The 26,582-nt window shown below is 45.5% G+C and overlaps 1 protein-coding gene and 1 long non-coding RNA gene across 5 annotated transcripts; one reads left to right on the top strand and one right to left on the bottom strand.

Moving 5' to 3' along the window:
* The first annotated feature begins 6,053 nt into the window (after window positions 1-6,053).
* On the top strand, window positions 6,054-20,188 carry ERAL1 (Era like 12S mitochondrial rRNA chaperone 1). Of its 3 annotated transcripts, none has more exons than XM_030222354.1 (11): window positions 6,054-6,136; window positions 6,230-6,382; window positions 7,131-7,255; window positions 7,539-7,616; window positions 8,469-8,515; window positions 8,686-8,747; window positions 8,837-8,949; window positions 9,575-9,910; window positions 10,382-10,531; window positions 17,808-17,888; window positions 19,330-20,188. In XM_030222354.1, exons 1-11 carry the CDS (start codon window positions 6,079-6,081, stop codon window positions 19,450-19,452), a joined length of 1,326 nt encoding a protein of 441 aa, XP_030078214.1. In that variant the 5' UTR covers window positions 6,054-6,078; the 3' UTR covers window positions 19,453-20,188. The 3 variants fall into 3 exon arrangements, with proteins under 3 accessions (XP_030078214.1, XP_030078213.1, XP_030078215.1); XM_030222353.1 differs by having other exon boundaries at window positions 7,128-7,255; XM_030222355.1 differs by lacking the exons at window positions 17,808-17,888; window positions 19,330-20,188 and adding an exon at window positions 16,648-17,796 and having other exon boundaries at window positions 7,128-7,255; window positions 10,382-10,575.
* Window positions 20,189-20,250: 62 nt separating this feature from the next.
* Window positions 20,251-25,142, bottom strand: LOC115482509. 2 transcript variants are annotated; one of them, XR_003944099.1, is made up of 4 exons: window positions 25,007-25,142; window positions 23,872-23,962; window positions 21,533-21,610; window positions 20,251-20,883 (listed from the first exon to the last, which is right to left on the bottom strand). It is a non-coding gene; the product is annotated as an uncharacterized LOC115482509 (long non-coding RNA). The 2 variants fall into 2 exon arrangements; XR_003944098.1 differs by lacking the exon at window positions 21,533-21,610 and having other exon boundaries at window positions 25,007-25,108.
* Between the last annotated feature and the right edge of the window lie 1,440 nt (window positions 25,143-26,582).

The raw sequence follows: 26,582 nt of genomic DNA, 5'->3' as shown, positions 1-26,582 counted from the left end.
TAGGTATCTAAGTTCTTTCGGGAAGTAATTCCAAAAACTAGCAGACACATGAAAGATGATTTCAAAACGAACCCCTTTGGAAGAGGGGAAATGCAATACAAGAGGACCTCAGTTTTGACAGTATTTCTGAAGTAGGATGGATGATAACATGTAAGAGGGAGCTAAACCATTGAGTACCTTAATAAGTGTGCAAATCTTGAACTTAATCCTGGCGTAAATAGGTAACCAATGAACTTTAATTAAGAGAGGTGTTGCACTCTCATATTTTGCCCACAGAATAAATCAACTACTGGGGGTGCTCAAGCACCCACTGAGCTGGCACCTATGGGTGGATTCTCACTGAAATCAGAACCATGTGGAACAAGCGAATGTCATGACTTTGGGCCCTCACAATTTTGCCTTCACAAGGAAGCCAGCAGAGGAGGCAGCATTAGCAACAAGTAAATACTGCTCATCTGAATTTTTTTTTCTGCCAGCAAGTGCTGATGCCAAGGACGAATGATGATTTAGAGGTGGGAAGAGATAGTGAGTGGTGATAGTGGTGGGGAAGGGAAAGTTGGATTATTGCTAGGTATAGGGATGACTGGAAAAACTAGCCATGATTTTCATCCAAAGTGCCATTTACTCTAGAGCTGATCCTGCCAACGTCACTAAACACTTCACTTAATGACACAACGACACTTCACTTAAGTGTCGTTAAGTGAAGTGTCAAGTGTCATTAAGTGTCAAGTGACGTTAAGTGTCGTTAATGACACAACGTCACTTAATGACACAGTGCCGTTAAGTGAAGTGTCGTTAACGTCACTTAACGACACTTAATGTCACTTGACACTTCACTTAATGACACTTAGCATCACTTCACTAAAAGCACTTCACTTAACGTCACTTAACAACACTTAACGTCACAGTGATGTTAAGTGAAGTGCTTTTAGTGAAGTGACGTTAAGTGTCATTAAGTGACGTTAAGTGAAGTGTCGTTAAATGTCAAGTGACGTGTTAACGTCACTTAACGACACCACTTGACATTTAACGACACTTCACTTAACGTCACTTAATGACACTTAACGTCACCACTAAAAGCACTTCACTTAACGTCACTGTGACTTAAGTGTCATTAAGTGACATGAAGTGAAGTGTCTTAAGCGACATTAACACCACTTCACTTAACGCCACTTAACACCACCTTCACTTAACGACACTTCACATAACTTCATTGAAACTTGGTTTTACCTTGAAGACTCTGCTTGAGTTGCGGCCCTATGCCGTGGAGGCTATCTTAACTTAAGAGCGCTTAACTTAAACTATGCTGGACCAATCAGTGAATTGGGAAGCAAAACCGGTGCTGGGCAGACTTCTATGGTCTACGCCCTGATCATGAGTGAATAGATATGGATGGACTTGAGTGTAAATTTTAAGGGGCTTCGACATTAGTTTCAGAACTTTAAGTATAAGAACAGTGCTGGGCAGACTTCTACGGTCTGTGCCTTGAGAATGGCAAGGACAAATCAAATTCAGGTATACATATAGAGTATCACATAACATGTAAAATGAGTTTATCTTGTTGGGCACACTGGATGGACTGTACAGGTCTTTATCTGCCGTCATTTACTATGTTAGCCTCTACCCCCACTCCAAAACTAAACCAATATGATATTGGGAAAAAAAAGAGGAGGGGGCATAATTCTGAATATCTGAGTGCAGAAAAAGCTGGTCCAGCTCTGATCCAGACCATGGATTGAATTGGGGACCTTCCACATGTCAGTGAGCCACCAGACCAGTCCAATGTAAAATGTTAATGACTTACATATTTGTGGCCATTGTCTGCAATGTTTGCAGCCTTCTCAATTCAAAGCAGTTACAGATCTGACGTCAGCAAGTGTCTTTAAACAGAAAAAAAATTTTTTACAAGATGAGTGATATGGTTTTCAAATGGAAAAAGTGCTATCCAATATCATTCCCAGGAACTTTATTTCCAAAGCCAAAGGAAAGGCAGTCATGTTAATATTCAGACTCTGATCCCATGGAGATTTTAAATTGAGGAGCAGCAATGAAAAACTTAGTCTTCTCAGCACTGCTATTAACTCCCCCCCCCCCCCCCCCCCCAAAGGCCAATCCAACAATTAGGGAGACTAGGCCTTTGTATCGTTCCATGGTGCGACTGCACCTCAAATACTGTGTGCAATTCTGGTCACCGAATCTCAAAAAAGATATAGTGGAATTAGACAAAGTACAGAGAAGGGCAATGAAAATGATAAAGGGGATAGGACAACTTCCCTATGAGGAATGGGTAAAGCAACTACGGCTCTTCAGCTTGGAGAAGAGATGGCTGAGGGGAGGTATGATAGAGGTTTATAAAATACTGAGTGGAATAGAACAGGTAGCTGTGAATTGCTTGTTTACTCTTTCCAAAAGTTCTAGGACTAGGGGGCACACAAAGAAGCTACTAAGCAGTAAACTTAAAATGAATTGGAGAAAATATTTCTTCACACAATGTTTAATTAAACTCTGGAATTTGTGGCCAGAGAATGTGGTAAAAGCAGCAGAGTTTTAAAAAGGTTTGGATAATTACTAAAAGAAAAATCCGTAAGCCATTGGCAAGTCACTTAACACTCCATTGCCCCATGTAAGCCGCATTGAGCCTGCCATGAGTGGGATAGCGCGGGGTACAAATGTAACAAAAAAAAAGATATAGACTTGGGAAAATCCATTGCATATCTCTCTATATAAAAGGCACCACCAACGTTCTAAATGAAGCCTCCAGCCGGAAGTGTGAAGCGGTGTAGATATCCGGTTTCCCCATGAGTGTCTGCCCCACCCTCACTCTCTCTCTGTAACACAGCTCCTGAGTCCTGACAAATATAAACAGTGAAGGAAAACATAGCAGGAATCCTGTATAATTACCAAACGCTGCTCTCCGAAACTCGGAGCCTCCCTCTCTCTGTAACACAGCACGAATCCTGACAAATACAAACAGTGAAAAACACAGCAGGAATCCTGTATAATTAACAAACAATGCTCTCCGAAACTGGGAGGGGGGAGACTCACTCTCTCTCTGTCACACACACACTCGCACATTCGCTCTCTCTCAAACATACACTCTCTGATAAAAACCTTGCTAGCGCCCGTTTCATTAGCATCAGAAATGGGCCTTTTTTTTTTTTTTTTTACTAGTTCTAGGATAAGCAGCAGCATAAAATCTGTTTTGCTGTTCTAGGATCTTGCCAGGTACTTGTGACCTGGATTGGCCACTGTTGGAAACAGGATACTGGGCTTGATGGACCTTCGGTCTGTCCCAGTATGGCAATGCTTATGATATGTTATGTAGGCAATTGCCTGGGGCAGCAACGAATGGCTGCAGTCAAAGCAAAACAAAGGTCCTTGCAACCAGGCCTGGATTTAGAGATAATGCAATTGCTTAGGATGTCATCTGACAGCGCTATGAATGGATTTTCTCTCCTAAAGTTCAGAAAAGTCTGGCCTTCATCAGTAGGTGTAAGTCACCCTTTGCCACCATTCTCACCCATTTTCTCTCCAGTCTTTTATATCTGCCCTGCTAGGCGGATGGATCTTCCTACTCGATCCAATGAGGAGAGAATTCAAAATAATACCGCATAATTGCATGACCCTGCTTTCTGAATTCTTTGCTGTCTCCCCACACCCCCCGATTTGTCTTGTGCCTTCTTAGAAGTAGCTTCCCTGCTTCCTTTCTATGCTCAATTGTGTGCCTGGGCCCTAAGCTTTTAGCAGACCTCTTACAGACTTAGCATGCAAAAAGCATCAACTGACAGTGCTCCATAATCTGATGCTTCCTCTTTTGTGTGTTTCATCCTACAATTCAAATCAACAGGGGTGTGCCCTAGGGTAACTTTAAAATGTAACATTGCAAAGAACCATCCATGCTGCTTCGCCTAGGGCTAATCCTACTCTTCAACTGCCCCTCTTTACCCATAGGATATTACTAAAGCTGTTCTCCAACCTTAGTTTGGGATCTCCTTCCTGTCCAGCCCTCACCAGTACTTTCCGTCTCCTGGGTCTGAGGGACTGATCACAAACAATCAGTATTCTCTCTACCCTCCTTTTTCTTATGCATAAGACCAGAAAAATTGATCATTTGGAATTCTGAGCAATATCACATTACTTAGGTAGACCTTGGAACAATTGCAAGAAGCTCATTGTCACCTTGAACCAGTCTCTTCATCCATATGACTTACCACCTGACACAGCTAGCCACCCTATCCCCAGATTTTCCAGGATCTCTGCTTGAAAGAGTACATCCTGTGACTTGAAATACACAAGCCATCAAAATACCTGCCTTATACCCAGGTAAAGGAGTCCCTTTATACTTCTCTTCCTAACAAGTCTCCTAATGTTGACCCTTGTTGGTCACAGTTACAGTATATTTCCTGGCATTTTAAGGTGGCTATAGTTTTGAAGGAATGTGAGTATCTCCCCCCAAGAAATAAGACATAATGGGCCAATAATGAAGCTTTCACCCTATAAGTTTTTGCTTTAATGGGACAGAGGTTTTCCTCCTGGATTACCTGCTAGCCAAGTGGTTCCATTAAGTCTCTCCCTACTCCATCAATAAGCTATCTGCTAGACAAGGACTACAATATTATCTCCCTCATCTCTTCATTATCTGGGAAACACCAGCTCCATAAGGGCCTTCTGCATACCTGAATAGCTCAGTTGGGGGGAGGATTACTCCTATAGCATGACATCTCAGAGCAAGACGCTTGCAGTGGGATATACAAAAGAAAGGTTCACATCCGTTGCTTCTCTGATGACCGTATTGCTAAAAGCACTGTTTCTCTTACAGCTGTCACCTATGCCATGTAGTCCAGTAAGCTTGATGTTTCAGTATGTCATGTACTCTGTTTTGAGAACTAGGTGGTTGCTGACTCCCCTAATGGAGTACTAGCCTTGTTAGACAGTAGATGCAACTTTTTTTTTAATAAATGCAAATGGGTATTCAGAAGAGGAGAGATGTGACCATTGTGGATTGCAGATAATTCAGACTGAGGGGAGGAGGAAGTACTACCAGCTCAAGAAAACTAGCACATGCTCAGGAGGAGCTAAATGATGCCTCAAACTGGAAAAAGAGTTCCAGCACAGTGAATTTGTCATGGATGTCACCACAAATGTGCTTCTCTGTGGAAGTGTAACCAGGCTTTGATAGGGGAGCAAACCTTTAGTAAAATAGGAATGAGGGTGATACTGAAAGGCTAATTTGCATATGTGCCATTTTATTCAAAATCCAGGGGAGTGACTGCTCACCTTGCACCCGACCTGTGATTCTGCTGTTGGATCCTCTATTGTGTCTTTTCCCAGGTTTCTCCTCTTATAGCAAAGTTGACCCCTTCTGTTAGTTTTTGGGGGAATTATTTTACACCCCCCCCCCCCCAAAAAAAAAAAAAAAACCCCCTTTCTCTATACTTTCTTTTCATTATGCTGTTGCATTGCAAAGAATAAAACGCATAGGTTTTTACAGTTTGCATAGGGTGTAGAAGTCAAACAAGCCAGCTTTTCAGAATTAAGGGTGCTAAGCTCAGTGCCAAGTAGCCCTCCCTGGACGCAATGCAGGTGTTTGCTCACTAGGGGTGGGTCAGTGTTCAGCAGCCACAGCGATGCCAAGTGATTTTGAACAGTCGTACAGTTCTTCTGACCACCCCATCCTGTTGTATTATGGGACTTGCAGCATCGATTGCAATAGACAAGCTCAGATTACAAATACCATCGTGCTTTGGTATGTAAGGTCAAACCAGTACGGACACAAAAAGTCTCCAGCCTGGAACTGGATAATCTAGCATCTATACAGCTATTGAGCACAGCAAAGCATAAAAAGCAACCGAAGCTAGGAGAGCTGACTTGAGACTGCTGCTGCAATCCTGTTTTCTATCTAGCGCTAGCTGGTAGGTAGTGTACTACCTGCCTTCTTCCGCCTTTGCCCTTTGGGCGCTTGCTCACTAGTGCCCTCCCCTGTGTGGCGGACTCGCTGGACTCTATGGTCACGCGTGCTCACTCTTCCCAACCCTCCTCCCAAATACCTCCACTGTCCCAGCATACCCCGCGGCAGAAATGGCTGCAGTTGTGATGGGAAGAGTGATACGCGCAGCTGCCGGGCACCGGGGAGCAGGTGACGATTGGTTGGCTCCGGCTCTCTGCGTACATAGGCTTTGATGTCCCTTCTGATGGTGGGTTGTTTTGTTTTTTTTTTAATCTCTTTCAGAGCTTTTCGGTTTTCGGCCGACGCAGCGAAGACTAAAGACGGCGGCAAGGTTCTACGGAAAAGACGCTGCCAGTGCCTTCGGCCATCTGCTGGGAGTCGCTGACCCAGAGTCTGACAGGCAACAGATTCCTCCAGCAGTGTCCTTTAATAAAGGTAAATTCAGGTACTAGGAAGGGGCCTGGTTATTATCCTGATATAAAATTCGTGGTTTGTATATGTTGCTCTAAGCTGCCTGGGGAGCTTCATGATAAAGTGTACATAAATACAGTGACCCTACCCAAGGGAGAGCGTCTGGTTTCCTCAGGTCACAACACTAGGTGAAGGTTCTAGCCTTCGAAAGCTACTCAACGGTTTGTTTGTTTTTTGCCTTATTTCTATTTATTAATCTTTAAAGAGGACCAACACGGCAATCGCACAGCATTACAGAAAGGGATCTGCCCGATTTGACCTACGAAATAATTAGTCACTCTAAAAATGCATAAAACAGAGGAGGTAAATTCCTGACCACCCATTGCATTTCAGTCTAATAACAGTATCTAGGGTTACTTTTGTCAGTGTAATGAAATAGAAAACATTATACCTGCTAATTGGAATAGAGGTTGTATGTAAGATCCACCCCTGATAAACATGTGCTGATTTGTCTGTAGGTCTGATGGGTTTTAACATAAGATTGGCCATATGGAGTCAGACCAATAGTCCATCTAGCTGCCACCAGTGGCAAATCTAGGTCACAAGTACCTGGCAGAAACCTAAATAGTAGCAACATTCCATGCTACTCCAACTACTGTTAACACATCATCCAGCAATGTTAGACATTGACAATCAATCTGTGAACATCTTGTATCCAGACTTTGTTCCCTTCCTTTTCTTTTCATGTAAACACTTTTTTCATTTGCAGCAGAGCAGGAAAATCTATTGGTGCATAAACCAGATCAACCAGAAAATCCTAAGGTCTTGCGAGTGGCTATCATTGGGGCTCCTAATGCTGGGAAATCGACCCTTTCCAATCAGCTTCTGGGGAGAAAGGTATAGCAAATGTACCTAGATGTAGTGTACAGATATACCAAGTTACCCAGTTCCAGGCTGGAGATTTTCAGACAGTTCTGGTTCATCCCAAAGCAGTGTGGGATTTTGTAGTGCCTGATCTTGCCTGTTGAAATCAGTGCAGCAAGCCTCATAATGCACCAGATGATCAGAAATCCGGGACTGTGTTTTAAAATCTCCAGCTTGGAACTGGATAACTTGGCATCTCCGAGTGTTAGGTGGGCTTTTAGTGCTGCCTGTGATGGTTATCTTTTACTTTCTGCAGGTATTTCCTGTATCTAAGAAGGTGCACACAACCCGCTGTCAGGCACAAGGTGTGGTTACAGAGGGGGACACACAACTGGTGAGTGCTGAATGGAAATAGTGCTTCTGTTACCCTCATATTCACAAACTTACCAAGAACTGCACCTAAAAAAAAATAAAAGCCCTAACTCCTCAGACCTGGGCTTCTTAAGTTGGCATGGGGTTGTGCATTCTCCTACCTTGTATTAACAGAAATGCTTCTTAAGACCTGAAGAAAAGATGGGCAGGAACAGATTCTTAGGTAACAGTTTTGTGCTTTAGGAAAGATTAGTAATTCTTGAGTTATGTACTGCCTCACTAGTCTCTAAGAAACATTTTAACTTTTGTGAGCCTGTGAAATGAAAACTAGCTGCTAAGCCAGACCTGTCCAAAATATTTTACTGATAGACCACCAGGGGACATTTGCTTTTATCTTAACACATAAGTTTCATCTTGAATATGTCGGAGAGCATCTATAGGAATATGCAGCTAATTGATTAGTTGAAATATTTTTCCCTATTAGGTTATTAGCCTTCTGAGTCTAATCTTATCATTTCTATCCCACATTTACATATGCAGTTCAAGGCCGATTTATAACGCAAGAGATGCAAAATAAATATCAATATAATAATTATTATATAAAAAAAAGAATTGTTTTAAGGGTATAGAATGCTAAGTCAAGTCCAAAAGGGATATCACTGTATAGCAGGAGTTTTCAACCCAGCCCCAGGACACACCAAACTAGTCAAGTTTTCAGGGGACAGTGGAGGCAGTATGTGCAAATTTCTCAAGCATGTTCTTCGTGGTTATATTGAAAACCAGACTGGCTTAGTGTGTCCCAAGGACTGAGTTAGGAATCCCTGTTTTAAAACTATCCTGATGCCTTTAGCCGATTTTCATGTTTTCTGTTTAGATACTTCTTGACACACCTGGCCTTATCAGTCGCCTTAAAATGAAAAGGTAAAGTATCTCTTTCATTTTAGGTTAGTATTTGAGCCCAGTAGATTGTGTGTTAACTCACTCCAGTACCTTGAAAATTGAATTTGGCATAATTTGGAGACGAGTGCTTTTACTCATGCTTGTGTGTGTTTGCAATAATTTGTATCCATAATCTATTGTATCTTTTTCAGACATGATCTGGAAAAATCATTGCTGCAGGACCCTTGGGATTCTATGCAGATGGCAGATTTAGGTAGGGATCTTGGGGTGAAGTTAGTGAAAGATGTGCCTTGAAAACCATGCTCTCTGTTATACCATATCCAATGGTATTTTTCCTTTTAGTTCTTGTTCTGGTGGATGTTTCAGATAAATGGACTCGCCATAGTCTCGGGTTTGAAGTGCTGAAGTGCCTCTTCCTGCATCCCAAGGTTTCAAGTGTCCTGGTTCTGAATAAGGTATGTGAGAATGATGAAGCCCGTTTCAGGCGTGGTGGGACTATCGCTGTATGGGAGCCTGAAAGCCCACTCTCTGAGGCTGCTTTTTAAATCTTAACCCCTTCTCCTGTTCATCTGCTTTGTTGGTTTTAACCATTTCTTAGCAAATCTTACTATTCCATACTCCCCAGTCCGTCTCTTCCACTTCATCAGTGACTATCGTCTGGTTCTTCCCAGTCCCAAACTCGTCATACTTGAATCCACTAGATACCATGCTTTCTATTTCACAGCCCCTTTCTGTTGAAATTTTCTTCCCCTCAATATCTGTGCTGAATGTTCATTCAAAAAATGTAAATCTTCCATAAACTCTTGGCTCCTTCACCAAGCATATAATTCAATGTAGGTCTGTTGCTACTAGCATCATAATCTCTTCAGAGTCCTTCTCTCCCCACCCTGCCTCCCTTCCACCCCCCTCCTATATTACTCCCTATTCTCCCAGGTCCCAAACATTTCAGTTGTTGTTCCCCCCCCCCCCCCCCCCAAAAAAAAGGTCTAAGACTTGGATATTCTAATCATAGATGGCTTACTGTGCTTGGAAATTTGTTAGGCAGCTGAGAGCCGTCTTTCATTTTCTCTTCATACTAAGGTGGACCTGTTGAAGAAAAAGAGTATTTTATTGGACTTAACATGGGAGCTCACTGAGGGAATCGTTAAAGGAAAGAAGCTAAATGTGAAGTCTGTAATTAAAACTTCTGCAGACGCTGGTGAGGGAAACACTTCTCCTCTGTGGGCCTCAAGCTCTAAAGAAGAGACCAGTGGGACCCCAGGGTCACTCTTCTCAGATGAGTTAGCAGATTATACAGACCGGTTGCAGACTGAGAAACAGCAGCTTCGAGACCTGAGAGAGAAGAAGGGTTGGCCTCTCTTCCAGGATGTGTTCATGCTGTCTGCAGTGAATGGAGAGGAGGTGCATACACTGAAGGTAGAGTTCTAGGAATTTGAATGAAAAAAATGACGTCTGTCTGGACATCAGCTTTCTCTACGTTCTTCCTTATGCTTTATTGAAAATGTTACTATGTATGTGAAGTATGCATTTCCATACTTTATGAAAACATTTCGTATATATGATATAGCTGTACAGAAGCTTTGCATATGTGGAACAGTTCTTGAGGCTAGGACTATTTTTACTGTAGTATGAATTGATTTATCTAACTTCTAATCCCCATGTTTTTCTTCTGATTAGTAGGGCTGTAGAAAGGCTGTGCAGCACAGAAATATGCCAGTGACAGTTTTCATATTTATAACCTGTCTTTATCCACCAGTCCTGCCTGTCTCTGTGACCCAAGCAGTGTTCCATGCACAGTGCAAAGAATAATGTTTTTAAAGTACACTAAGAGCTTTGCGAATCACCTCCAAACCCTCACCATGAGTTTCTACTTGATTTATTCCCCAGAAATACCTTCTGACACTGGCTAGACCAAGCCCTTGGGAGTTCCACAGTGAAGTCCTCACTACACAGTCACCGCAGGACATCTGTGATAACATTATCCGGGAAAAGTTGTTGGAGTATCTTCCTCAGGAGGTGCCCTACAATGTGATACAGGTAGGAACAGCAGAAGCATTTCCATTTCTCTGTCACCTTTGTCCAGAAAGGGTATGATACATACCTGTAGCAGTTGTTCTCCGAGGACAGCAGGCTGATTGTTCTCACGACTGGGTGACGTCCGCGGCAGCCCCCACCAACCGGAAATAAGCTTCGCGGGACGGTCAGCACGCAGGGCACGCCCACCGCGCATGCGCGGCCGTCTTCCCGCCCGTGCGCGACCGCTCCCGCCAGTTGAATGACTAGCAAAAAATATGAAACACACAACTCCAAAGGGGAGGAGGGAGGGAAGGTGAGAACAATCAGCCTGCTGTCCTCGGAGAACAACTGCTACAGGTATGTATCATACCCTTTCTCCGAGGACAAGCAGGCTGCTTGTTCTCACGACTGGGGTATCCCTAGCTCTCAGGCTCACTCAAAACAAGAACCCAGGTCAATTGAACCTCGCAACGGCGAGGGTATAACAGAAATTGACCTACGAAGAACAACTAACTGAGAGTGCAGCCTGACCAGAATAAATTCGGGTCCTGGAGGGTGGAGTTGGATTTACACCCCAAACAGATTCTGCAGCACCGACTGCCCGAACCGACTGTCGCGTCGGGTATCCTGCTGGAGGCAGTAATGAGATGTGAATGTGTGGACAGATGACCACGTCGCAGCCTTGCAGATCTCTTCAATAGTGGCTGACTTCAAGTGGGCCACTGACGCTGCCATGGCTCTGACACTATGAGCCGTGACATGACCCTCAAGAGTCAGCCCAGCCTGGGCGTAAGTGAAGGAAATGCAATCTGCTAGCCAATTAGAGATGGTGCGTTTCCCGACAGCGACCCCTAGCCTGTTAGGGTCGAAAGAAACAAACAATTGGGCGGACTGTCTGTTGGGCTGTGTCCGCTCCAAGTAGAAGGCCAATGCTCTCTTGCAGTCCAATGTGTGCAACTGACGTTCAGCAGGGCGGGTATGCGGCCTGGGGAAGAATGTTGGCAAGACAATTGACTGGTTAAGATGGAACTCCGACACCACCTTCGGCAGGAACTTTGGGTGGGTGCGGAGCACTACTCTGTTGTGATGAAATTTGGTATATGGAGCATGAGCTACTAGGGCTTGAAGCTCACTGACCCTACGAGCTGAAGTAACTGCCACCAAGAAAATGACCTTCCAGGTCAAGTACTTCAGATGGCAGGTATTCAGTGGCTCAAAAGGAGGTTTCATCAGCTGGGTGAGGACGACGTTGAGATCCCATGACACAACAGGAGGCTTGATAGGGGGCTTTGACAAAAGCAAGCCTCTCATGAATCGAACGACTAAAGGCTCTCCAGAGATGGCTTTTCCTTCCACACGATAATGGTAAGCACTAATCGCACTAAGGTGATTCCTTACTGAGTTGGTCTTGAGGCCAGACTCTGATAAGTGCAGAAGGTATTCAAGCAGGTTCTGTGCAGGGCAAGAACGAGGTTCTAGGGCCATGCTCTCACACCACACGACAAACCTCCTCCACTTGAAAAAGTAACTCTTTTTAGTGGAATCCTTCCTAGAGGCAAGCAAGACCCGGGAGACACCCTCAGACAGACCCAACGCAGTGAAGTCTACGCCCTCAACATCCAGGCCGTGAGAGCCAGAGACTGAAGGTTGGGGTGCAGCAACGCTCCGTCGTTCTGCGAAATGAGAGTCGGAAAACACTCCAATCTCCACGGTTCTTCGGAGGACAACTCCAGAAGAAGAGGGAACCAGATCTGACGGGGCCAAAAGGGCGCGATCAGAATCATGGTGCCGGCGGTCTTGCTTAAGCTTCAGTAAGGTCTTCCCCACCAAAGGTATGGGAGGATAAGCATACAGGAGGCCGGTCCCCCAATGGAGGAGAAAGGCATCCGACGCTAGCCTGCCGTGTGCCTGAAGTCTGGAACAGAACAGAGGCAGCTTGTGGTTGGTCTGAGAGGCGAAAAGGTCCACCGAGGGGGTGCCCCACGCTCGGAAGATCTTGCGTACCACTCTGGCATGGAGCGACCACTCGTGCGGTTGCATGACTCTGCTCAGTCTGTCGGCCAGACTGTTGTTTACCGCCTGCCAGGTACGTGGCTTGGAGGAGCATGCCGAACCGACACGCCCAACGCCACATCCCGACGGCCTCCTGGCACAGGGGGCGAGATCCGGTGCCCCCCTGCTTGTTGACGTAATACATTGCAACCTGATTGTCTGTCCGAATTTGGATAATTTGACAGGACAGCCGATCTCTGAAAGCCTTCAGTGCGTTCCAGATCGCTCGGAGCTCCAGGAGGTTGATCTGCAGATCCTTTTCCTGGAGGGACCACAGACCCTGAGTGTGGAGCCCATCGACATGGGCTCCCCACCCCAGGCGAGATGCATCCGTCGTCAGCACTTTCGTGGGCTGCGGAATTTGGAATGGGCGTCCCAGGATCAAATTGGTCCGGATGGTCCACCAGAGCAGTGAAGTGCGGCAACTGGTGGAGAGGCGGATGACATCTTCTAGATTCCCGGTGGCCTGGAACCACTGGGAAGCTAGGGTCCATTGAGCAGATCTCATGTGAAGACGAGCCATGGGAGTCACATGAACTGTGGAGGCCATATGACCCAGAAGTCTCAACATCTGCCGAGCTGTGATCTGCTGAGACGCTCTGGTCTGCGAAGCCAGGGTCAAGAGATTGGTGGCCCTCGCTTCGGGAAGGTAGGCCTGAGCTGTCTGGGAATTCAGCAGCGCTCCTATGAATTCCAGAGACTGAGTTGGCTGGAGATGGGACTTTGGGTAATTTATCACAAACCCCAGCAGCTCCAGAAGTTGGATAGTGCACTGCATGGACCGGAGGGCTCCTGCCTCCGAGGTGTTCTTGACCAGCCAATCGTCGAGATATGGGAACACGTGCACTCCCCGCTTGCGTAGATAGGCCGCTACCACCACGAGGCACTTGGTAAACACTCGTGGGGCAGAGGCGAGCCCAAAGGGCAGCACACAATACTGAAAGTGCCGTGCGCCCAGTCGGAATCTGAGATACTGTCTGTGAGCTGGCAGTATCGGGATGTGAGTGTATGCGTCCTTTAAATCCAGGGAACATAGCCAATCGTTTTTCTGAATCATTGGCAGAAGGGTGCCCAAGGAAAGCATCCTGAACTTTTCTTTGACCAGGAATTTGTTCAGGCCTCTCAGGTCTAGGATGGGACGCATCCCCCCTGTTTTCTTTTCCACAAGGAAGTACCTGGAATAGAATCCCTGCCCTTCCTGCCCGGGTGGTACGGGCTCGACCGCATTGGCGCTGAGAAGGGCGGAGAGTTCCTCTGCAAGTACCTGCTTGTGATGGGAGCTGAAAGACTGAGCTCCCGGAGGACAATTTGGAGGCAGGGATGCCAAATTCAGGGCGTATCCGCACCGCACTATTTGGAGAACCCACTGGTCGGAGGTTATGAGAGGCCACCTTTGGTGAAAAATTTTTAACCTCCCTCCGACTGGCAGATCGTCCGGTACGGACACTTGTAGGGCGGCTATGTTCCCGTGGATCCAGTCAAAAGCCCGTCCCCGGCTTTTGCTGTGGAGGCGCAGGGGGCTGCTTAGGCGCACGCTGTTGACGAGAACGAGCGCGCTGGGGCTGTCCCTGTGCCTGACGAGGCCTTCGGGCCGGCTGGTTGTACCTACGCTTTGCAAAAGAATAGGGTGCAGCCTGCCGTGCCCGGGAAAAACGCCCACCCGTGGGGGCGGGTGCTGAAGGCGCCCGGTGGGAGAGCTTGTCGAGAGCGGTTTCCCGCTGATGCAGTTGGTCCACCATCTGCTCGACCTTCTCACCGAAAATGTTATCCCCCCGGCAAGGGACGTCAGCCAGTCTCTGCTGGGTGCGGTTGTCCAGGTCAGAGGCACGCAGCCATGAGAGCCTGCGCATCACTATACCTTGGGCCGCAGCACGAGATGCCACGTCACAGGTGTCAAAAATCCCCCTGGACAGGAACTTTCTGCACGCCTTCAGCTGCCTGACCACCTCCTGATAAGGCCTGGACTGCTCCGGCGGGAGCTTATCGACCAGGTCCGCCAGCTGTTGCACATTGGTCCGCATGTGGATGCTCATATAGAGCAGGTAAGATTGGATGCGGGTCACGAGCATGGAGGATTGGTAGGCCTTCCTCCCAAATGAGTCCAGAGTGCGAGACTCCCGCCCCGGGGGCGCCGAGGCGGTATCCCTCGAACTCCGTGCCCTCTTGAGAGCAGAATCCACGACCGCTGAGTCATGGGGCAACTGGGGCCGCATGAGCTCTGGGTCAGAGTGGATCCTGTACTGGGACTCTGCTTTCTTGGGAATGGTGGGATTAGTTAGTGGTCGCACCCAGTTCCGGAGCAGCGTCTCCTTCAGGACATTGTGCAGCGGTACCGTGGAGGACTCTCTAGGTGGTGATGGATAGTCGAGGACCTCGAGCATCTCGGCCCTCGGCTCTTCCACAGAGACCACGGGAAAGGGAATGCTTATAGACATATCCCGCACAAAGGAGGCAAAGGAGAGACTCTCAGGAGGTGAGAGCTTCCTCTCCGGTGACGGCGTGGGGTCCGAGGGAAGGCCTGTAGACTCCTCGGAGGAGAAATATCTCGGGTCCTCCTCTTCCCCCCACGAGTCCTCGTCCTCGGTATCGGACATTAGCTCATGTAGCTGAGTCCGGTACCGGGCCCGGCTCGACGTCGAGGCACCAAGGTCTCGGTGTCGTCGAGCGGTGGACTCCCGCGCCGGCGGGGACGGAGCTCCCTCCATCGACGTCGACGGGGACTCCACCTGCGTGGCTGTCGAGACCGGCACCGCAAGCGGCGGCGGTGTCGACTGCCCCGGCGCCGGGCTAGAGCTCGCCGGCGCCACAGTCATCGGCGCAGAGGGCGCAAGCACCCCCGGCGCCGGCACAGCCTGGCGCATCAGCCCTTCCAGGATCCCCGGAAGGATGGCTCTGAGGCACTCGTCCAGGCCCGCTGCCGGGAAAGGCGGTGGGGCCGGTAAGGGTGTCGGTGCCGGAAGCTGCTGGGGGCCAGGAGATGGCACCGAGGTGCCGGAACCCCGACGCGTCGGTACCTCCACCACCGACGGAGATCTCTCCTCTCTGCGATGACGCTTCGGCGTCGACTCCTCTTCAGGGTGCACCGAGGGCTCCCGGTGACGGCGCTTCTTGTCTTTTTTCCGGTGCACGTCACCGGTGCCGGAGGGCATGGAGGAGGAGGAGGTCGATCCCCCTCGGTCTCGGGGTACCGGGTCCGACAGGGTTCGGTCCCGTGGCTCACGAGTTGAGGGAGTGACCGGGGCCGACTGCCCACGCGGTCTCTCTACCCCACTCTCGCCGGCGGACCGGCGGGCCGACGGGACCTGTTCTCCTGGGGTCGCTGCCATCGGTGCCGATGTCTCGGGCATCGATACCGGTACCGAAGAACCGGTCTTCGATACCGATGCCGTCGAGGTCGACGTCGAGGGGCCGGCGCAAGTTCCAAAAAGACGGTCCCGCAGAACTTGCCTCGCAACCTGAGTCCGTTTCCGGAGACCGAGACACAAACCGCACGACTTGAGATTGTGCTCCGGCCCGAGGCACTGGAGGCACCAAGCGTGGGTGTCGGTCTGCGAGATCGGCCGGCCGCAGCGACCACACTTTTTAAATCCACTCGGGACCTTCGAGGACATCGACGGAAAAATCGCGTCGGCGAAGTCAAAGTCGGCAATGGTGGCTAAAATCACACCACGAAAATTGTAACCGACCGAGCGGCCACTAGGCCGCAACGAGGCGTCCCCGCTAGAAAGCGAGGGAAAAGAAGGAGCGCGTGCTCCACACGCGCAAAATTCTTTTTTTTTTTTTTTTTTTTTTTAATAAAAGAAAAGAAGAAAAAGAAGAGGCCGAACAGGCCAAAAGCGACGATCCGCGTAAACGCGGTCGAAAAAATCCGGCGGCTGAAACGAGAGAGAGGGGAAAACACAACTCTCTCAGTCGCGGAAAAAAAAGTAACTGGCGGGAGCGGTCGCGCACGGGCGGGAAGACGGCCGCGCATGCGCGGTGGGCGTGCCCTGCGTGCTGACCGTCCCGCGAAGCTTATTTCCGGTTGGTGGGGGCTGCCGCGGACGTCACCCAGTCGTGAGAACAAGCAGCCTGCTTGTCCTCGGAGAATGCCTGAGAAACAGCATAATGAAAATCAGAGCAAAGATAGAGTAATGGAAAGCAACTAGGAGTAAATTTACATTTCTGCATCCTGGATGACTCGGTGCAAGGAGAGAAGACCCCAGAACGAGAAGCATCTTTAGTGCATGAGACAATATGAAGAACTTTGTTGATAGTTTACAAAAAAAAAAGTGCATAAGGGTCTATGATGGGTGATGGGAGCTGAAAGGTACAGGAGGGGGTGAAGCCAGGAGTACGCTTCAAGGTAAAGAAAAGGGACTTGAACAGAAGCATCAGTATAGAACAGTAAACCAAAATGGAGAAAAGAGAGAACCAGATTATTCTGGACTTGAAGGCAGTGAAGAGAATGAATCGGCAAGAAGACTATTACAAGAATTCAAGAGGGGTACAAGCCTGTAGTATAAATAAAGAGCAGTTTGTCCAAATGTTATAAAATTAGTTGTAATGATGAGCAGAGAGAGGGGTTGTAACCTTTTAGGTTTCTGGAGAGGAAGCAGTGAGGAGTCAATAGGAAGAAACCTAAGCAATGGCAGGACTTCAGCACAAAGAAATGCAACATTTATCCAAAGGGCATTAGAAAAAAGGTGAAATAGTGGTATGAATCTGGCTGTCCATAGACTGTATGGCAGCTCCCGGGACTAGCTACACGGGAGCAGAGGGCGACACACTGACTTCTAGCCTGGGAGAAAATGTTGAAAGATTCTTTATTTAAAGGTACCAGAGAAATGACCTAACACAGGTCTGTGTTTTGGTGGACGCAGCTCCCAGGACTACTGATATTTAATCTTAGAGCCTACTAGGAATGCACTGAGTTTCTCGGCTCTTTCCCTGCAGAATTTGTAAATGTTTTGCTTTGGGCTATGATTTCTTTGCATTGCCTCCTCATAGCTAGGAGTACTGGAGGATTAACTCATAGAAACAGTTTCCCACAGATCCTCCTGTGCTCTTTGGCTTTGTCATTACAAGTAAGACTCAGCTATGCTTATCCCAGGCTTTCTTGGCTTCTTTTAAGCTTTATAATATAATTCCGTGTATGTACTGAAACAAAGAATAGAAAGAAAAGGGGAAAACCTCTTATCCAGACTATAACCTATCCCCTACCAGTGGGCTCTGCTGTGCTTGAAATTCTGCTCTAATCTTGCAGGACACAGTCCTGTGGGAGGAGGGTCCGAGTGGGGAACTAGTCATCCTTCAGGTGCTTCTGGTGCAGAAAGAAAGTCATGTGGTGAGTATCCTTAGTGGGCCATGAGATAGGAGCTGGGGCAGAGCAGAAACAGTTTGTGCACCTCTGCTCTACGGGCCAAAAGCTCAGTCCTGAAGGGCCACAAATAGGTCTTGTAAAATCTCTCATGCATATTCATTACCTTCGCTACTTAATGAGTAAATTATTTTCAATCTAGTTACAAAAATTAATACCACCCTAAAAAAGTAGCCTCAAAACCTCTTTTTTTTTTATACAACTTTATTTGCTTTCAAAAAGCTTTAAAAAAAAAAACCCTTTTATATAAGAATTCCAATACAGTTTCCCCTTACTGATTTGATCCAATGCACTTGTACACACTCTCACAACCATTCACCCTCTACCCAAACTAAAATTCTGTCACACTCTTTCCCTTACAGTGATGATATGGGCACACTTGTATATTGCATGCCATAGTATCCAGTTCACATAAATATCTCACAATAATAATCCGTCCATAGGTGACAAACAAAACTTGCTGGCAGTAACCGTAAATCAAATCAACTCCACAGACGACTAGCTTATTCCAGTACCAGATTTCTTATACCGTATCTGTCCTTCTCAACTCCTTCAGTAATCGAGTGATATACTTAAATCATCCAAATGATATCCAATGCTGTGGTGGTTCCGCTTTACAACACTTCTCAAATTCCCTGTTGAATCTTTCAGCGATTAAAGCTGGGTTTGATGGATTATTATTGTGAGACAGACATTTATGAGAACTGGATACTATGGTATGTAAGTACAGTAAGGGGAAACTGTATTGGAATTATTATATAAATGATTTTTAAAAAAAGATTTTTTGATAGCAAATAAAGTTGTTTAGAAAAGAGGTTTTGTAGTTACTCTTTTAGGTTATGCATATTCATGAGGAATATCCTGAAAACTGGACTTTTTTTTTTTTTTGTGGTCCTTGGAGGCTGAACTTGTACACACCAGCCAGAAAGAGTAACCCTCTGAAGTTGCACAGATTTATTTTTGGGGGGGAGGGAGGGGGGCCATGACCACGACCACCTCTGTGGAGTCACAGTAGGCCTGCTTCCATGATTGTGCTTTGCATTCACAACTGCATCCTCCAGTAAGGATCCAGTGCCTTATAACTGTTTAACCCCTTTTGAAGTGCTACTGGAGGTGTACAGTGAAGAGAGAAATATAATCTAGTCAGCACAGCCAAGAAGCATCAGAAAGTTTTCTCCCGGTGAACAGGATTAAACCTGAGAAGACTTTGGTTAGGGAAAGTCAAGTTTTATTATTTTAAAAGCAGCCTCAGAAAGTAGGGGGGGGGGGGGTTAAGCCGTGGAAGGAGTTAGGGATGTAGAACTTTCTTTCTCTATTGACTAGTTTTAGGATGTTCTCTGCTCTGGATGTCCTGAATAGAAAGTATACAGATGGAGTTTGTATAATTAAATATTTTGTTTTTTCACAGAAAATGTTGATTGGTCGGGGAGGTCAGCAGATCAGTATGATTGCACAGGAAGCTGGGAAGGATCTAATGAATGTTTTCCTCTGCGATGTCCTCTTAAAACTCTCTGTGAAGTTAAAGCGTTGACGGACATTGCTCCCTGTTGGGCGAGATACTATGGGACTTGCATCTCTTGTGGATGAACATGACACAGATACGTTAATGTGCTTACTGAGCAGAAATAACAGTGTGACAGTACAGATGCATCACTCTGGGATGTTACTTGCTTGCTGGCTCAGGGGTTGGAATAGGTGGAAGCCTCTTGTAATGTCTCAACTTTGCTTAGATTCCTGTGGAGTGGGACGCAAGACCTTCCTGTGAGGAGGTGCTGCACGTTTCTATGAAAGGTACAGAGCAGTTCTTAATAGATCGATTGATTCTGAACATGGTCACAGGTCTCCCTTACATTACCTCCTCCCATGAGAGAGCTGTGCTGAAAGGACCTCACTGAACATCTGTTTTATCTTCTGGTTGGTGTCAGTTGTTTGCCTACTGTACATTAAATGTATTTTTCATATTTCTGAGGTTTTCACTTGTGATTTTGTTGGCACTCTTTGTACTGGGAATGGTGGAAAATGATTGTGTTGCTGTACTTTGGTACTAGTATATGCATTGTGTGTACTCCCTGCTTCCAGTAGTCATATTCAGGTTTTTTTTTAACTTTATATTTATTAAAGTATAATTTTTAAATACAGCAGTCAAACCAGAACCTTATAACCAATTACAATATCAAATATTGTACAAGTACAAAAATCCAGAATTCACAAGTAGAGAATCTTTTAACAGCAAACACTCATGCTAGTATTCCTCCCCCCCCCCCCCCCCCCCCCCCCCGCCAACAAAAAAAAATAATCTGAGCTGAAGGAAGGAAGGACGGACAGATGCCCTTTCTAATATAGAGAAGAGAGGAGAATTTATCATATCTGACTGAGCTGTAGAAGTTTGTGGTGTTCATGGATTGGTTCATTCATGAGTTTTCATTTATTATGTAAATCAAATTTCACAGTGAGAAATGCCAGTTTATTTTGCTTAACTAAAGCTGCAATCAGAAATGGTATAAACACATAACAACCAGTGCAAGAGAGTCCTGAGCCATGACTGTGGTGCTCCTTCATTTGCCCTTCTGTGGTGGTGACTGTAGGGGCAGCAGCAGAACCGTTACCATTACTAAAGTCAGTAATGGTAACGGTTTAACTGACACTCCTTAGAAACTCTGGTCTTGCATTTGAAATCCATGTACTGTGTCCGGGATGCCTCTTGGGTTCTGTGGAAAACAGGATGCCTCCTTCAGCTGAGCTGGTGCACAGGGAAACTCCTGACTGTGTTTTTGTGACTTAGTTGTGAAGATACCTGTAACAGGGTTACTTGGAAAATATGGCAACATTTCATGAGTGCTACATCTTGCTATAAGATTTATCTGGTTTACAATTACTCACTCCCTCTGCTGCCTCTTAGCTGCTGGTTTCAGTCTTCATCTGTCTGGTCTGCCAGATCTGTTCCAATAAGAAGATCGTGATGCTGGTAAAGAAGCAAAAAGCTTTGAATCAGAAACAAAATAGTGCAGAAGTTAGATTGTAGAGCTAGCAGATTTTGTATTGTGGTCCAGAGTTTCCTAGTACCACAGTGCCTAATTCCAGATTGTCTCTTTTGAATATGGTATGAACACATTTGCTGACCAATGCAATTTGAGTAGCATCATCTCAGGCTGCAATTTTGTACAGTAAACTGAAAGCTTAATACTGAGGAGGAAGGCATAGGCTTTGTTAAGATGCATGGAGACTTGTAAGGTACAACAAAAAATCCAGGCTTTAATAGCAGCAATGTCTCCAGGCTGGAGAGGAGAACCACGGTTAGCTCCTGTGACTTTTGTCCTGCAGCGAAGGTGACACCCAGGGTAGTACATCATCTATACTGTAGTGTCTTATAGCAAACTTACAGTATATGATGATATCCTACACGGAGTGGGAGCTGCTGAGGGAATGCTGCTTCCAAGAATGAGAGAGAGAACAGCTGAGAAAAACAAACAGGAAGAAGATCTGTTGCTGCATAAATTCAGACAGATCCTGACACAAAAGCAGACCTAAAGTTTGCTTTCTGTCAGCTGCTGCAGAGCAGTCAGTATAAAGAACCAGACCTCCTGAAACTGTTTGAGTATGAAAATGTTAACCTAAATCTTGCCTCACAGCAACTGGTCTCCTACAGCAAGTCAACTCTTCCTTATATGTGAAGACGGCAGCTGTAAGACCTGGAGTCAGAAAATATTAATATTTTAATGACCCTGTTCCTTCCCTACAGCTTTCCCCGAGGGAGAGGTAGAAGCAGGTTGTGTTCTGTATGCAGTGCGGTTGTCATTGCCTAGATGTTGGCCTCATCTAATTCCTCAAATAAGACAAGACTATAAGGAGCAGAAAGCCTATTAATTTAATTTTTTGACCTGCTGCTTTCCTTCTCCATCTTAGACAGAACCAGGATCTTGAGCACTCATTTGAATCGACTTGAGGGATTTTTTTTTTTTTTTTTTACCCTCACAGCCCCTCTTCTCTTTCCTTGTAGGTCAATCACTGCAGTGACAGTCCTCAGCTGGGGACTAAACACCAGACCTCCTGCCAGAGCCCAGGTGTTACAATTGCATGATTCTTCTGATCCTCCTTCCTCCACCCACCCCAAAAAGGGGTTGTGCAACATGCTAAGTTCCAGAGAACAGATGATGTGTTCAGATACATGCAGCACTGCCACTGGCCTAGACCCTGCTTAGCATTACTATAGCACTGCTGGATATAGGACAAGGCTGCAGGGGGAGCAATTCCTGAGTAGTAGTTCTATATTACCCCATGCTATGATTAGGTCCCAGTTTCTTAGCTCCTATATCAGGGGCCTGTGCTAATGCTTAATCACAAAGACCAGGGGCGTTAGAAAGGTGGTATGCAAAATCTTGGCATTTCCTGGTGTTAAATGTATAACTGCTTGTATTTCATGTACAGTAGGGTATTAAAATCTACGTTGTAAAGTACTACACAGCCCACACTGTATAAATACATTCATACAATGCTTGGTCATCTCCATCCTAGGTTGTTAGAATGTACAATACTACATGCTACTGCATACCCGTGTAATAATTCTTTAGGCAGCGCTAGTAGTGGATGAGTAATTCAGGGTTTCCCAAATGAGGCTGGGCACCCCACAGCCAGTGGGGATGTCAGGGTATCCACAGTGAATATGCATGAAATAAATTTGCATACACTGAGCAACCCATGCAAATTTATTTCATGTATATTCCTTGTATCTATCTTGAATTTGACTGGCTGTAGGAAGCTCTGGTATAAATCTTCAGGCAGTGCCTTAAGCAATAACCTGCTTGGCTTTCATTATAGCTGTAGCAAATATGTATGGGAATTGTATGCAACTCTCATGCATATTCATTAAGGATATCCCAAAAAGCTGAGCAGATATGGGGACAGGAGGTTGCCTATTCCTGACTATTACCTAAGATACTGTTCTAATGTTTACAACAGCGCTTCCTACAGCCAGTCAATAAGCATAAGAGGTCTGCTTGCTTGCTGCTTTGATTGGATGTATATCTTTCATGCAAATTCATTAGGCATATCCTAAAAACCTGAGTAGATGAGTGGCTGTCTATAGGTACTATTTACCCCAGCATTGGTTCTTGGCTGACTTACTGCAGGGTTAATACAGTAAACACTTAAGCCTAGAAAGGTGCAAGTGCCTTGTAAAAAGTCTACGCATCCTTGTGTGCTGTCTAAAAAATACAATTCCAAATGTATTAAAGTAGGAGTTAATTTCAAAAGATCTTCATGACTACGCTTGAAATGAGCAAGAACAGTTATAGAAATATTCAAAATTGAGTAAGAAACTAGAAGTTGTACAAAATTGGTAGACACTGTTCTTGACTGAGAGCTGTAATTGCTGCAAAAGAAGCTTCTGCCAACCATTTGGTTAAGGGGTGGGAAGACTTATGCAAGCAATACTACATATTCTTAATTATATTTTGAATATCTGTATAATTCTTTCATGTTGGAAGTATAGAGGAGGATGTATAAGTGAAAAAAAAAGCTCTGCTTTTATTTTTCCAACATGGAATAATGTCACTTTTTCATTGGTTTTTCTACATACAAAAAAACCCCAACCCATACAGAACTATAAGCCACCATTTAACCCCCCCCCCCCCTTCTCCTCCCAATTCATTGACTAATCTCAAATAATTAAATAGAGACACCTATGCTGTATAAAAACACAGTGAGTAGAAATTATGTTATAAAGATGGAGGACATTCAGTAATGCTTCTAAGTCTCCTCCTACACCTATTGATTCCAGCCATAGCTCAGTACCTTCTGGAAAATGCTAGAGACCAGCTAACTCTGTCTTAAGGAGTACTCTGAGCTGCTCCTGGTTTCTTATTTTGCTATTGGCACTCGCATGCTTGAGGTTCTGCAGTTAGTACTACTAAATGTTATAATTCTTACAGGTGCTAGATGGGCTGTTACTTACCTGTAGGGAAGTGCAGCTCCTGCCCCTTCAGTGACCAAAGGAGAATTCAATACTGTGAATTGTTCCCTGTGGAAGATAATTATTCTAGCAGCTGAAACAAAGTAAAGATAATTAGATGCATGTAGTATCTTGTGGATTTTAAATCTTATTGAAATGAGATCACTGTGGTGATGTGGCAGCTTGGTCTTTGGGGCAACATCCAGCTGCATTTCAAGAAATAGTGATGATGTAAGAGAAAAGACCATGAACCCCTTCACAGCACCAATGCTGCTCTGAAATCCTATTCTCCCTCAAAGGTCCTCTTATGTTCAGCCCATGGTTTCTTGAATTTCAATCAAAATCTTGTCCCCCACTACCTTTCCTGTAAGAATCTGTTGAGTCTACTCTTTCCCCTTCATCCTATGACCCCTTGTTCCGACACTGGCCTCCTTTGTACTGATACCTTGGAAGGATTCAAATGTCTCTTATACATCCTCTTACCCACCCTTTCCTCCAGGATATACATATTTAGACTTTTAAGTCTATCCCCACGTGATTTATACTGAAGACTGCTGATTATTTTAGCCTATATTCGATATACTGTTTTGAAGGTGCAGTCCTCAGAATTGCAGATACTGTTTTTTTTTTTTAATGCCATCTCACTAGAGACTTATGGAGGCAAAATTACCTTCTTTTTCCTGATGGAGGCTCAACATTGAATAATTCATATTAATGATTTGTAACCAGAATCTTTCCTGGCTCAAACTGGAATTCTCAATCGGTCTATCTCTATGCTCTATTACTATAGCTGGCCTGAGAGGGGTCTTTGACCCCTTCTAGCAAAAACAAAAAGGAGGCAGAGATCTGCAAATACTGAAGTAGCAAGAGATATAGAGCAGACCACAGGTGCCAGATAAGAAAATAATCATCATAATTTATTGGAGTAGAAAAGCATAAAACAACACCCCAAACACTCCAATAAAACTGTTGATTACTTTTTTTAAATCTGGTACGTATGGTCTGCTCTCTTGCTCCTGACTCTCTGCACTTTGCCTGCCCCCAGTCATATGCAGTATCACCCCTGCCCCCCCCCCCCCCAATCCATCCTGTGCATAGACTGCCATGGGAAGAAAAGTAGAAGGGGGGTGTCACATACCTTGGTGCGGTGCTAGGTCTTGTGCTAACTCTTGGCCATCTTTTCCTCAGTTGGAGATTGTCAGACTGGGAGCGAAGCTGCTCGTTCCAGACTGGTCTCTACCCTGGTCACTTATAGAGCAGCAGCCTCATTTGCATATGTGGTGTTTTTCTCCTATCAGCTCCCTCCCTCTTTAACCATTTCTTCTCTGGGTTGGCCCTTGGCTAACTGACCCAAGTTTCATAAAGACGTGTAAAGAACTTGCAAGGGTAGAGATGTGTCTGCTGAAAATAAATTGAGACACTTCTAGCTCTTGCCCTGGAGCAAATGCAGTTTCAGTCTCCCTGGTGTGTAGGGTCTAAACACAAAAATTCTCTTATGGGATCATTTTCATTACTCTTTCCAACCAGAATGTGCTTTACAGTCCAGCTGCACTTTCCAGTTAGCAGTAACGCAGGTGCCCACAGCATTCAAGCACTAAGTGCATTCCTCCTCCTATAAATGCAGTTAGACAGGTATTGTACGCTAAAAGCCCACATTTTTTATGCTGCTTTTAACTCCTAACTCCTATTCACTGTTTTATCATCCCCACCTTAACTAATTCCCTTATCCTTTATTTGTCTTGTTTGTCTTGATTAGATTGTAAGCTCTATTGAGCAGGGACTGTCTCTTGTTTAGTGTGCAGCGCTGCATATGTCTAGTAGTGCTATGGAAATAAGTAGTAGTAGTATTGTGTGATAATTACAAATCTGGACTAGCTTAAGAGTATTGTAATGTCAGAATTGAGGCAGCACCTCAGCTAATGCAACAGAATGAAACAACTGTGGCTGCTGTCTGAAGCCACAATACTGCTACGGCTCAAAACACAAAAGCTAAGCAATAAAACAGAGCAGGATATAAAATCTAAGACTAGGACATAGAACAGTTTGTTCAGCTGGGCAGAAACTACAGAACAATGTGAAGGCAATGATTAGGTGTTTGGCCAGCACAAAACTTTCTACCAGCTGTTTCATAGAGTTTGTCTTCTCTAACTCTAGAATTCAAAGCCAAGATAAAGGATTGTGATTAACAGTAGGAACCATTTAGTTTAGATCTATACAAATTAGTAAAGTGATGGTGGGGTGGGATGGAATGTTACTCCTCCCAAGGACAACTGAAAGATGCTGAGGCATACTGCACTTATCTCCTCCAGCCAGCAGCGGGTCTGGGCAAAAGGATAAGCCAGAAACAAACTTTGCGTGCAACCTTGTAATAATGCAGTCAACCTTCCTGAAGTTAGAGCTGGGGTACACACAGGCACTAGGCCATAGGCAGGTTTGGGGTTATGGCTACTGTATGAATGTGTGAGCAAACTGGTGAAAGGGTGCCAGTTTTAGAAAGGAAACAGATACCCATGGGAAGAAGTAAGCACATTGTTCCATAATATGCATACTTTCACCCTTCAGGTTAAGAAGATGTCCTGGGGTAGAAGGAGGAAAGTAAATGAAGAGTTTTCAAGAATCAAACACATTTGTTTATTGAAGATTTCATATACCGCTTTATGTAAAAGAAGATCAAAGTGCTGTACAATAATATAAAATAATACCAAAACAGGAGG

This window comes from Microcaecilia unicolor, chromosome 13 (assembly GCF_901765095.1).
Source record: "Microcaecilia unicolor chromosome 13, aMicUni1.1, whole genome shotgun sequence".
In the NCBI taxonomy this organism is placed as follows: Eukaryota; Metazoa; Chordata; class Amphibia; order Gymnophiona; family Siphonopidae; genus Microcaecilia; species Microcaecilia unicolor.
This window is presented reverse-complemented; position numbering and strand designations above follow the sequence as displayed.

What these genes read in the sequence shown, in the direction of transcription:
- ERAL1 (XM_030222353.1), top strand. Translation starts at nt 6,079, where the DNA reads ATGGCTGCAGTTGTGATGGGAAGAGTGATACGCGCAGCTGCCGGGCAC. An exon ending in ATCAGCTTCTGGGGAGAAAG is followed by an intron (nt 7,256 to 7,538) that starts GTATAGCAAATG and finishes TACTTTCTGCAG; the next exon opens with GTATTTCCTGTATCTAAGAA. An exon ending in TATGCAGATGGCAGATTTAG is followed by an intron (nt 8,748 to 8,836) that starts GTAGGGATCTTG and finishes TTTTCCTTTTAG; the next exon opens with TTCTTGTTCTGGTGGATGTT.